Consider the following 13,576-nt stretch of genomic DNA (forward strand, 5'->3'; position numbering starts at 1 on the left):
TGTTATTGTGCATGACACTTCTCTCCACTAAAAACCCCAAACCTCAGCATAGTGCAAATCCAAGCTGAACAGCTGAAAGGGCTGTGGTTTTTCTGATAGTGGATAAATAGTGACAGTAAGAAATTTGAGACCCTTCTTCCAGTAAGGGTCTTGGAGTAGCCAGCTCGTCATGGTCAGTACTTTCCATTTGTCATCCAGGAAAGTTTAATACTAGGAGACAAATCCCTTGTGTTTTATTGCATGTGTCCACTCACCTAGAGTTGGGATGGGCTTGTCAAAAATAAAGCCAATCTTTAAAATGGCCTAATAAGAGAGAAGTTCCAGGAAGGACTAAAAATAACTCTTACCTGTAGTGTCCATTTTAAACAGTAGATTTCTCTGGGGTAACTGGGAGTGATTATAATGAGCTTGGATTTAGTTTTACCCAATGCTGATTTAAAACATTGCAGAGATTTGTCATTTTTAAGACATATGCCAGATGAATGCTTTAAAATAGATGCAACTTTGCCCGAATTCTGTATAATATAGAAAAATCTGATTGATCTATTAATAGCCAAAGTTCTTGGCCTTGGGAAGGTAGGGTGGCAGTGTTTTTAAAATTCATCGTCTCTGCATAATCAGTTGTGAATCTCTAAATGTGCAAGCTGAGGAATTAACTAGGAACTGGAGCCGTTATCCTTCAGCGTCCCTTTTAATATTATTCCACAGTCTTCATTTCCTTGTGTTTTTCTAATTAGTGCAAAACCAACTGTTTTCCACTCAACTGCCCTGGCTCTTTGTAATCTGCTGAATGTAGCCACCTTCAGAGGAAGAAAACGTACCTCTTGTTCAGGAAATCGGGGCTTGATTAGATGAGCATTGTCAGGTGGCTGGTTGAGAAGCTTTATTTATTTAACCCGATAATTGCATTTTGAGTGTATGGGGCTTGAGGAGGGAGTGGGTGGTCTTGAAAGTGAGGCCTATAGTGCAGTGATCCGTAGTCTCCAGTGGGCTTTAATTTGGAGAAGTAAATTTATGAAAACTAAAAAGAATTAGGAATTCTGGTTTCTTACTCTGAGGATCCAACAATATGGTCTTAGACGGTAGAACACAGCTGTTTAGGGTCCTAGATTATCTCCTCTTTCAAGATGGTGCTTCAAGTCTGTGGGTTTGCTTACAAATATCTAAGGAGCAGGGCTATATCACTAACCTGTCCCCAGCCCACAGTGTCCTCCAGTGGCCTGGACACAGAGTAAGAGATAGATAAACCAAAAAGAACTAGTTTAGAAGTCACAGAGTAAGAGATAGATAAACCAAAAAGAACTAGTTTAGAAGTCACAGAGTAACAGATAGATAAACCAAAAAGAACTAGTTTAGAAGTCAACTCTCTTCTTTGCTTTTATTCTTTTTCACAATCTTGTTTAACAACTAACCAGTTCAACTTGAAAATTTTCAAAGATCAAATATCAGAAGAGCAAAGGTTCTGAAACTTTGTCTCTTTTAGATCTCAAGGGTATGATATATTTTCATCAATAAGAGTGGCTCTGTGATAATAATTCCAAAATCGGGGCAAGGATTATGTAAATCAAGCCAGGAAGCATGGAGCCACTTAGAAAAAAACAAAACAGAATTCTGATATGACTCCGATAGCTCTTATGAAGAGCCATCACTAAAGAGTAAGCTAAAATTCTATATTCTTGAGAAAAATTGGAGAAATGGATTCACTGCTTTCTCTAGCATAGCCCTCAGAGAAGGGGAAATGTGCTTTTCAATTTCTCTCTGTAGGTAGCTGCTCTGGGTCGGGTCTTTTTTTATCTGGACATAAAAAGGCCCAAATGGATGACGGATGTGTGCACAAGGAGCTAACCAAAACCTTAGCCAGTTCTGTGAATTAGATGCATTTTTATTCAACACTTACGATTTAACATTTATTAAACACCTCTGATGTGCCAGGGCCTGTGCTAAGTGAAGAATATGAATGAGAAGCAATCTTGGCACAAATGAGAGAGAAAAAAATTAGTATAATCTCAAGTGGCCAGTGACAGAAATAAATATAGTATATACAGGAGAACAGACTATAAAGGGTATTTGAGAATGGCTAATGTTGGAGCATCTGGGCAGACTTCCTGAAGGAGGCATAAAGTCTGAACTGAATCTTAAAGACTAAGTAGAAGTTACATGAAGGTTAGAGAAGAAGGATCTGCAAGCCATTTCAGGAAGCAAGACCACAAAAGCAAAGGCACAGAAGTCCCTAACGATATCATGTGTTCAGAAAAGAGTGAGCATTTTGATGACAGATAAAATTTAATATAGAAAATGGAAAAAAGATAAAGTCAGAAAGGCAAAGCCAAGGTGAGCTTTGTGAATCTTGTAAGAGGAGGAGATTAGATTTTGTCCGTGGATAATGGCAAGTCCTTAAAGAATTTTAAGCAAAGGAACATGATGAGATTTTGCACTTTGGTGGCAGCATGGATGACACATTTGAGTACGAAGGGACTGGCAGTGGGTTGACTGGAGCAAGGGACAAAAGGAGGTAGTAGGGCTGTGTAGACCAGATGAAGGCACTATAGCAGAAGAGCTGGAGAGGGAGTAGATGTAAGAAGTATTTGGGAGGGAAGCCAGCAGGACCTTGGGACACCCAGGATGTAAAGAAAGAGTCACGGAAAACTATTAGCTTCATAGTTTGTATAGTTGTCCATCAGTATCCACAGGGGATTGATTTCAGGACCCCCTGCAGATACCAAAATAAGTTACAGATGCTCAAGTAACTTATATCAAACAGCTTAGAGCAATGCTTACAGTCAGCCCTCCACATCCACAGATTCCCAGCATGGATTGAAAATAGTGTTTCTGAACCGTGGGTGGTTGAATCCGTGGATGTGAAACCCATGGATACAGAGGGCTGGAGGGCTGGCTGTATTCCTAAAAGAATGGTGAAACCATCAGTTAAGACAGAGAGCCTGAGAGGCAGAGGTTTCTAGAGAGAAAAAGAGAGGTTTCAGTTTGGATTTTTGCCCTAGAGGTATCTGGCAGGGTCGGCGATGGTGGCGGGCAACCTGATAAATGATTCAGAAGCTTGGGGGAGAAGCGTTGGGTAGAGATTATTATGTTACTTTTTACCACCCAGGTCCAGCAGGGTCAGCTGAGGGGTGAGATCCTCTCCTTGCCTCCATCTGGAGATAAGAGCTTCATTGCTTCAGTTCCACTGGGTCTGCCCTCATCCTACATTCTGTCTGTGGCTCTCTCTCTCTCCCTCTCACCTTTCTACCCTTGTCCCTTGCTCATGCCTTTTCCAAGACCCTGTCTGTGGGAAAGACGCAGGAATATTTCTTACGCCCAGCTTGTCAGACTAGAGTGGGTAGCTCTGTGGAAACAAAGCCACAAAATTACTCCCGTCTGCAACCTCGCCCACTGGGCCACCTACTCAGCTCTTAAATCCTGCTCTCACCGCTGACTCTGTGCTAACAACCTGGATTTTTAATACATATTTCAAAGTCAAGCTAAAGAAATCAACCTTGAAATAAGAGATGTATATTTACTTTAGTGTTTTATGAGCCCGGAGGCAGGGTTTTGGAAAGCAGGTTTCTTTTGCCACATTCGGTGTGATTCAAAGAAGCAGGTGTGATTCAAAGAAGCAGGTGAAAAACCAGGGAAGGTGGAGTCATAGGGCACTCTGTTTTAAAGAGAGGGCCCCTCAGGCATGCTGGGAGGCAGGTGAGTGGCTAATGACTGAGCAGCTAATGAGAAGGGTGGTGGAGAGGGCACAGGGTGAGAACGCTTCTGAGTGTGCATTTCCTAGAAGTTGTGGAGGACAGATTGCCACTGTCAAGTGCGCTCCTCTTTCTGAGGGAAATTTCAGAGAACCAAGGAGAGAGCACATGTTTGAGAAAGGGCAACTATCTTGGAGAGCATCCAATAAGGCTTCAAGATCTATAGGCAAATTCCATTCTGCAGGTTGGGACCTCTATTACAAAACCTTGACAATTTACCCAAGAGAATGCAGGGGTGGGGTGGGGGGGGTGGGGGTGGGGAGGCAATCTCACATTCACAGGCACATGTGATGAAAAGCATAAACCAAAGGAAACTGAGCTTGAAGGGAAGAAAATCTCCTGCATCAAGGCACACCTCCTACTTTTAGCTGCGTTTTCTCTTAATTGTTTTCTTTTATTTTTTTTTTTTACAGATCAACTTTGCCTACAACTAAAAAGTTAATGGTGATGCATCTACCCTGAATGCTTCTTCCTAGGATTCGCTGGAAGCCAGCAGCACCCAGAGCCACGCCCGCTGTCTGCATACCCACCCTCCCGGCAGTACTGTCACCAGCCAGGGCTGAGCTGTGCTCGCTTGGTGAGGCAGGGTGCATTGTGTGCAAATGACAGCGCTCTAGAAACAAGTCCACTTTTATTATTTATTTATTATTATTAGTGTCAGGTATATTAGCACAATGGTTAGGCCTTTACACAATTTATGAAGTTATTCCCCCAATTTCCCTTGTACCCATCTGGCACTATGCTTAGCGATTGCAATATTATTGACTGTATTCCTTAGGTTGTACTCTAACCCTGTGACTGTTCTGTAACTGCTAATTTGTACTTCTCCATCCCTTCACCTTTTATACCCTTTCCCCAACCTCCTTCCCCTCTGGTAATCACCAGCTTGTTCTCCGTATCTGTGAGTCTGTTTTCATTTTGTTTGTTCATTCTTTTGTTCCTTAGATTCTGCATATAAGTGAAATCATATGGAAGCAACCCTAAGTTCCCATCAAGAGACAACTGAATAAAGAAGTTATGGTACATATATACAATGGAATATTATTCAGCCATAAAAAATGAAATTATACCATTTACTACGATAAGGATGGAGAATATTATGCTGAGTGAAATAAGTTAGAGAAAGGCAACAAGTCCACTTTTAAAGGCAGAAGAAAGGATCTTCTTGTTCACTGTGCAGCATCCAGGGTTACTCTGCCTAGACCTCAATGTCTCATCCCAAAAAGCACCATTTGCCCATATACTACAGCAATAGAATGAAAGAAGCTTGCTCCTTTCAAATAGGAATTTGCTCTAGTTGGAGGGAATATGATGAGCCAAGTGAGTAGAGAGAAAACAATTCAGGCCGAGGCTCACTTCCCTCTGCAGGACAGAAAAAACGAGTTAAAGGAGCAAGTTGAGAGGATGATATGGATATGTCCTCTCCATCGACACTCCCCTGCTCCTGATCTCATTTGGACCTGGGGCCTTAAATGCCATCTACACGCTGACGCTCAAATTGACATCTCTAGACCAGACCGGATCTGCTGAACTCCAGATTCACACAGCCTACTAGCTAGTCAATACCTCCATTTGCTTAACGAGCATCTCAAACTTAGCATGTCCAGAATTAACCACCAATCTGCCTCCCGAAGCCCCAACGCAAGGCCTACTCCATTCCAATCCTCAGAACAGCATCCCTACTAGGATCTAAACTTTGCAGCCATCTTTGACTCTGCTTTTTCTTTCACCCCACGTGCAACCTATCAGTGAATTGTGTTGTACTTTTAATTAGATCTGGAAGCAGATCATTCTCACTCCTTATCGTACAAGCCATATGTGATTATTAATATTAAAATTCAAGTTAATAACAATTAAAAAATTGAAACAGATGAAAAAAGCATGTCTCAAGTGAGAATTCCTAGGAAAACTATAGCAAAAATTAAATTTAAAAATTCAGTTTCTTACTCACACTAGTCATATTTCAAGTGCTTATGGGCCACATGGTACAGGACAGTGTGGATACAGAATATTACCATCACTGGGGAGGGCTCTCTTAGTGCTGCTCACTCCTTTTATGGTGACTACCCTAGTCTCAGCCACTAACATCTCTTGCCTGGATGATGTGATAGCCTCTTAGTTGGTCTTGCTTCCTCAGGCTTCGCAACACAGCAGCCAGAGTAAGCCTTTTGAAACACCTATGCTCAGAGATGTTGAAAAGCTCCCACATATGTTTCTCAGAGAAGAAGCAAAGTACTCAGAATGGCGAGCAATGCCTTACCAGCTCTGGTCACTTTTACCTATCTCACCTCGTCTCCCAGTCTTCTCCTTGCTTTCTCTGCCGCAGCCACACTGGCTACCTGCTGCTCCTTCTCAAGTCTTCAGTACTAGCTGTTCCTTCTGCCAAGAATGCTTTGCCCCTAGATATCTTCATGGCTCACTCCCTCTCTTCCTTCGACTCGCTACTCAAACATCACCTTCTCAGTCAGGCTTGTTCCGAATGCTCTGATTAAGTTTTAACATCTCCCTGCCTCCACCACCTTTCCCAGCCCTCCTGCTCTCCCGCACCATACCCAGCTTTACTTTTTTTCCCTGTAGTACTTATCTCCTTTCAACAAACTAGATACATTAATAGTTTATTATACGTCTTGTTTACTGTCTGGCAGAGATCTTTGTCCATTTACTCACTGATGGAAAGCTGGTCTAGAGGAGGCTTTCAATACATATTTGTCCAATAAATGTATGGTGTTTTAGAGCTGGAAGGGGCCCTGGAAATCATTCTTGGGTGGAGCAATTGAGGGTCAGTGAGGTGAGGTTATTCACTGTGGACCCATGATAGGTTCAAGGAAAGAACTTGGACTAAAAGCTGGACAGACCCTAAGCATTTAACTGGGCAAGCCTCATGAAAAAAACTCCCTTTTCTCTTTATCTGTCACAACCAGAGGGACACTGACCAACAGAGAGCTGATGGGGACAACCACCTAACTAAAATGCCAGGGATGTTTGCCACTTTCTTCTTGGTAAACCTTGGCAGAGTTCAACCATTGATCCTGCTTCTTAATGGCTGGTAGGAAGCAAGGAGCAGAGTGAAGGCTCAGATTAATGGCTATTCATACATGCCACTCTTATGCCCCTGTGTCACAAATGCAAGACACTTGGAAAACTGGAAACACACATGGTGGCTAAATTACATTTTTCCCTAAAGCAACATATCAGTCTTGTTTTAAAAAAGAAAGTCTTGGTTTCATCATATAATTGCTAAGTTAGTATTTGAGAAAAAAAGTAGGTTAGTATGAAAAGAACAACTCTCCAATACATCATTAAAATATTTCTGACAATCCAGAATAGATTAGAAGAAAGTCAGACTCCAGATCACATTTTGTGTTAGGGGTACATCTGTCCTCTTGCATGTGTAAGGAATTGCCATCTGACTATACATATTTTTAAATGCCTCAGGATGATGATTTTTCTACTGCCAATTCTGATTCAAACAGAAATAGTGTGAGGGAGTTTTAACCTCATAAACAGACCTATTCATAATGGCATGGCTAACAGATCCAGAGCTACACAGCACGGTACGAGCAAAGAGCCTGGTAATTCTATCCATGGCTCACTGCATAATTTAACTTGCCAAAGTATGTAATTAAGAACAAAGTTATCTTTATAGTCATTCCTTCATTACTGAGATAACTCAATTGGAGACTTTTTGTGAGATGCCAGATTTAGAAATAAAATCTTTACAGACTGCACTGCAATGTCATGAAGATTATACCAGAAAACAAATTGATGCACGTAGAACAATCTTCTGTATGTGCCAGAAAATGCGATCTCAGAGGAGGGATATATAGCTAAGATGTAAAATAAGTTGGGGGAGAGGTGGAAGCAGAGCACAGTGAAAGGTTTAATCGGCAGCTTCCACAAGAGAGAGGAACTCCGAACGTCCAGTGTGCTCCCCGTGCGTTACCTGGGGTGGCGCTCTTCATTGTTTTCACTAATTTGCCCCTTCCAGCTCCAAAACCATTATTTCCATAGTCCGGGTCACTGTCACTATCACTGCCACCGCTGGCAGAGTACGAACGCATTCTGGGTACCTTGTCCTAAATGGGTAATATGAGACTGTTAAGATTATTCATGCAAATCAAACTTGGGCAGAAAATCCTGCGAGGATGTGAAACAATTCCTATTTGGCTGTTGCTTGTGTACACAGAATGCCATGCCCACTGCCCCACCCCCAAGAGCAACTCAGCTCGGCCTGTCGTCTGTCTTCGGAGCTGGCGCAGTCCACTCAATTACCAGGGCTGCAGAAACAGGCTTGCACTAATGAAGCCATTGCCCATACTCTGCCATTGTCCCAGGCATAGGAAAGTCCCCTATTACCTGCTCTGAATTTTGTACACTTTTTTATAGGGTCATATTTTTCTCAAGTGCCCATTACAGCTGCTGTTCCAAGCCTAATGGCTTATTTATTTAACTGATCTCATCATTGGCTTTCAAGTATTAGAGGGTATGAAAAAAATCAACCTTGGGAACAAAAAAGAATAAATGTTTGCGTAATTTATAATTTTCTTCCAGCTCCTGAAAGGATAGGAGCCTTTAGGAAAGTATACAGTTGCTAATCCTATATAATCTTCAAATCTACTGATAATTCACAGGTCCAGGGACGCAATCTCCCCTTTTGCTCACATGCACACTCAGCCTGACCCACCGGGATGTCACTGGTGTGGCGATCATGCAATATGCAGGAATTGCTGAAGATGGTTGAAACTCAATGAACAGTTTTTACCTCTGTGCACACAGGCAGAATACTGGATCTAAGACTGCAACTCTCGTGTTTGGGCCTTTCTTTTATGTTCGCAGACTGCCCTGTCAGAGCCAATTATTTCCCATCTATCCCAGACGGTTCAGGCACAGATGTATAGGATGGGTCTCTAAAGGCTGTTTGGGAGAGTGCCATTTGGTTGGAAATTATAAAAATACATTTCAGAGTATAAGCTTTTTCAGCTGGGGTTATAAATCCAAGCACTTACTCATTTCTATTATTCCTTCATTCACTTACTCATTTACCCACCCATTTAACAGATGCTTATTGAGTATGTACTCTGTGCCAAACAGTATGTTAGGTTCTGGGAGTACAGAGCTCAATACAGGAGATACGAGTAGTCTAGCAAGGATGATGTCCATGAAGCATGACAAGTCTACTGGCTATGGTTCCAGGGGCGCCCCATGTCTAGAGTCCCTGCAGGACCCCAGTAACACATTCTGGGTATGATGAGATGCATTTTTCCATCCCTCTATTCAACAAACACTAATTGAAATGGGCGCTGTGCTGAGTACTGAAAATATAAAGCTAATTCTTGCTTCAAACTTTCCCTCCCTGGCAGTCAATGAAACAGAGTTCTAAGTTCCAAGCCACAGTGGTGATTCTTACAAGACAGGGCAGGATTTCCAATGGGCAGAGCTGGTGGAAGATGATGAGGAAAAGGACCCCAGAAAGGTACGTGTTTTGGGGGATGTGAACGTTGGATGAGGAGCGCACTGCCATCACAGGTAGAGGGGACATATCCCTCCTGCTCAGCAGTGAGTAATTCTCTTTCTTGGAATTACCCAAACCTCTTTGCCACTGTCATCATCTGTTGTTTCTGAACGATTTCCTAGCTCAATTTTGGGTGTCTTTTAGGGGTTTCTCCATAATGTTGGGATTGGGAGAGCCAAGGCAGCAAAAGCAGACAGGGTCAAGGAAGGGCTGGGAAGCTCTGGTAATTGGTCCCTACATCCTTCCTCCTGCCCTTCTTACTCCTGGGCACCAACAAATACCCTGAGGTGAGCCAGCGCCAGGACAAGTTGAGGGATAGTGAACAGGTTGACTATGGCCCAAGTAATCAGCTGGCATTGGTAAACAGGATGGGGTGCAGGAGAGAAAAGCAAGTAACCCGAGGAATGACTTAAGAGTCCCTGTGTCATGAGCCCTTCCCTAGGTCCAGGTGCACACGAGGAGGCCTGTGTGTGCCATCTCAGGGTAGATGAAGAACCCAAATGATAAGGATAGAAGAAATGAGGGTCTCACTGTCTCTGGCAAGTCGGAGGGCTCAGTCTATTCATCCCCAAAAGGAGTCTAATTATACCTGCTTTACCCATCTCATAGGAACAAAGTAAAGGTTAAAGTAACTGAGGAGATAATGAAAAAATATCATCAAATCACTTTAAATGGGGCTCTTATGACTTGGGAGAGAGAATGCCTGTTTTACAATGTCTTACCAGGGCAGAGTATCCACACCTCGAGAATCGTGGTGCAGATCCATGGAGGCACTTTGAATTCTGCTCCTGAACCTATGGTGTTACTTACTAATTCAGGAAAAAAGGTGAGCCTCGAGCCTGGGCTTTTAGTTACTGAACGGACAAAAAAAAATTTGACTTAAATCAATCACAAAAGTGTTTAAGGAGTTCACCATCAGGATTAACAGGTGGAAGGCGTCTTCCTGTCGGCCATCCCTTACCTGGGTCTCCCCAGAGGGGTCTTCACCTCCCCAGTTTTGAAGCAGCTCCCTTTCCATTGTGTCTTCAGCATATTTGAATGACGAACAAGTCTGAGGCCTTGGCTCTGCTTCATTCTGCATTGGGGAATTGATTTTTCCTAAATGAGGAAATGTATATAAAAATCATAATCGGTTTTTTTCAACTCTTTACAAGTTCAGGTAGGAGGATGGAGAAGAAAATCAGAAATAATAAGAAAAAGTCCAAATAGAATGAAAGCTGCTTTTCCTAACATTCTGTCCCCTGTGCTAACAGATGCAGTTGAATTAATTATGTATAGCCATAGAGGATGGCCACCTTGGAGGCCTGAAGGCAAACTGTCCTTGGACCACTTTTCCACAAAACATCGATAGTTTTTTCATATGAGAAAAGGTTCAGTGGGCAAACTGGGAAACATTGATTATTTCTCGAATAGTGCTTGTCATCAAATAAAAACCAAGTTTCCTTGTTTAGAGGGTTTCTCAGAGCCTTCATGGTGCTAATGGGAATTGTCATAATTTCTAAAGGGAGGATGTAAATTTTCAGCCTTTCCCAAGTGTATTTGAGAAGGGGACCCTTATTTTCCTAAAATACCTGTGAAGGTCATTTTAAATAATGTGGCTTGGGAAATTTTTCTCAGAGGCCCTTAGAGACCTTGCAGGGTAGTACTTCTTAAGCTCTGATTTGCATGTACATCAGCTGAGCTTTTGTTAATTGCAGATTTTTCTTTAGTAGGTTTGGGGTCTGAGATTCTGCATTTCTGACAAGTTCCCAGATGATGCCAATGATGCTGGCCCACGGATCACATTTTGAGTAGTGAGGATGTAATTAACAGAACGATTAAAGGATGTTCCTCCATTACCCACAATAGTAGATTAACGTGCAAAGTATATTCTTTCTCACGCCAGAAAGGAGAATTGCTGTTATTATCCTCCAGCCTCAATGATTATCAACAGGACATGCTGTGATAGCCTCTCAACAGCGTTTTGCTGTGAGCAGAAGCAAAATAATTATATTTTCATCAACAGTCTGAGATTTGCACAGTTATTTCCATTTTTGATATGAGGATAAGAGAAAAAAACAATTCAAATGAATACATTAAATAGAAAGTGACTGCTCTAAACCGTTTGCCTTTTGTTCCAGCTAATTCCCCATTTCTGAGTTTTTAAAATGAGTAACCAATGGCCACAGAGAAAAAAGAAGCCTTGGAAAGATGGCCCTGCCTCTGGAGCAGGTGTCTCCAACTTCAGATGGGTACCGGTCAGTGGCCTGTTAGGAACCGGGCCGCACAGCAGGAGGTGAGAGGCGGGGAGTGAGAGCAGCTTCATCTGTATTTTCAACCGCTCCCTAGAGCTGGTATCACTGCCTCAGCTCCATCTCAGGTCATTAGGCATTAGATTCTAACAGAAGCACCGGTTCCTGGGGCCAAAAAGGTTGGGGACCGCTGCTCTGGAGCATGGTCACAATATCATTTGGTGGACAGAAAGCTTTAGGATGGGTGACACAAAAAAATTTCCTGCAGCGTGTTGACCTCACTCTCTACCACATACTATTTTTTTTACAACTCTTCATGACAATTTAATTAAGGCACAAACCTTAGAAAACCGGTGCAGTGAATATTAGCAGCAAGATCAGAACAATCTCCTTCCTATCCCCTTCCTATGAAGCAATTCAAGGCTTGCGGTTTCTATTCAATTTGTTATAATGACAGTGTTTAATCATGGAGTCTAGTCGGCAACTTGCCACTGAATTGAGGCCACACATGTGACTATTCAAGCATGGGGCACATAATCTATAACTAGGATTTCACCCCTGAATCTCTGGAGGCTGTGTCATTAATTAACAATGCATTTATTTTAATACGCATTCCAGCTTTCTAAAATGTAGCCTTGGCTTGAAATGAGCAGAAGTTTGTGATGAAACATTCATGGCAGTTAGTATTACGGTATGAGGGAAGAACTCAGCCCTGGGGATAGCCCAATCACGGTTATTCGAAGATGTTTAATTAAAAGTCTTCTAATTTCTCAGAAGTCTATAGTATAATCTCTACTTGTGGCTCCTTTCTAATCATCAAATCATAAATGAAAGTCTTTAGAGTCCTATTTTATATGCTTATGTATGTCATAAATGCAACATAAACCATACAAGTTAAAATTTATGTAGTGCCATCCTGAGCTGTAAAAAATAGTTTTAATCTTGAAGGAACAATAAAAAAAACTTCGACCCTTAGCCCGGGCCTAACTTTAATCATGAAAGCTCGTTTCAGTTGACTGCAACCAAAGATAACATTTCTCGGTGGGAAGGCTCTCTCCATTCTGTTGCAGTTAATGCACAGTCTACTGCTGACGTTTCAAACTAAGTTTTTTATAGTTCGACATATAAATATATTTGAACAAGATAGGATTATGTCAGAAAACATAGGTTTCTCACTGGACGGCAAACAACATTTCAGTTAAATTTATGTCTTGAACCTAAATTGGTTTATATTCAGAGTTAAGTTTAAAAGATCAAAGCAAAGCCCCATGTGTATGTCGTGTTTTTTTTCTTAATCAAATTACATACTATATACCTGTGCTTACATGCTTCTTTTATATATGTATACACTCCTTAATATAATGTCTTAAGAGTAGACAATGCTTACTGCTTTTTACTTTTCTCTTGAGGACATAAGGATTTTCATGCATCTACATTTCTACTGGGCAGAGGTCACTCACTGACCTCCTGGTAGAAACCTTTTCTACTGCTTGTTTCCTATTTTGTTAGCAAGTGCATTATTTGGGTGAGAAAACAATCTAATTTGGAAAGTAACAGGCGTTTTACCTGAGGAGGCTGGTTTTGGGAGGCGACTTTGAAGAGGTCGCATCCCCCCGGCAACCATGATGGGGTCAGATGTGGAATGAACAATGGCAGTGTCTGCCAAGCCCTGGCTATCAGCTGAGGAAGGCACTTCTCGTTCAAGGGTCTGGGCTCTGATGGAAGGAACTGCGCAAAGGGCTGCAGGAGACAGAATGGGCTCAGTGTCCTCTGTGGAGTCTGCTTGACACAGGTACCGTCCCGTTGAGCGACTCCCCGCGTCTGGGAGTGGGAAGGTTCCGATCCCACTGTCCAGTGTTCTCATCTGGCAGTTTGATTCTAGACACAGAAACATAGTAAGGATCAGAGATGGCTCTCACAGAAAGATAAAAGGGTCATGGGCATTTGGATCTGATCTGGAGGAGAGGGGACATCTAGAAGGAAGAAATCCTATTCGTGATATAGTAAATTTCCAGAAAGTGGCATGAAACCGGCATTTAATTGAACATGAAAATATTCCCTTCACATAATATAAGGTAAGAAGT

General features: G+C 42.2%; 1 protein-coding gene across 1 annotated transcript in view; it reads right to left on the minus strand.

The window, feature by feature from the left end:
* Window positions 1-5,699: 5,699 nt before the first annotated feature.
* NCKAP5 (NCK associated protein 5) overlaps window positions 5,700-13,576 on the minus strand; it is a 744,993-nt gene continuing 737,116 nt past the window's right edge. Inside the window, 3 exon segments of the mRNA XM_039874581.1 lie at window positions 5,700-7,825; window positions 10,223-10,359; window positions 13,059-13,370. Coding sequence (XP_039730515.1) covers window positions 7,577-7,825; window positions 10,223-10,359; window positions 13,059-13,370 — 698 coding nt within the window. The 3' untranslated portion in view covers window positions 5,700-7,576.

This window comes from Pteropus medius, unplaced genomic scaffold, assembly GCF_902729225.1.
Source record: "Pteropus medius unplaced genomic scaffold, Ma_sr-lr_union100, whole genome shotgun sequence".
Lineage (NCBI taxonomy): Eukaryota > Metazoa > Chordata > Mammalia > Chiroptera > Pteropodidae > Pteropus > Pteropus medius.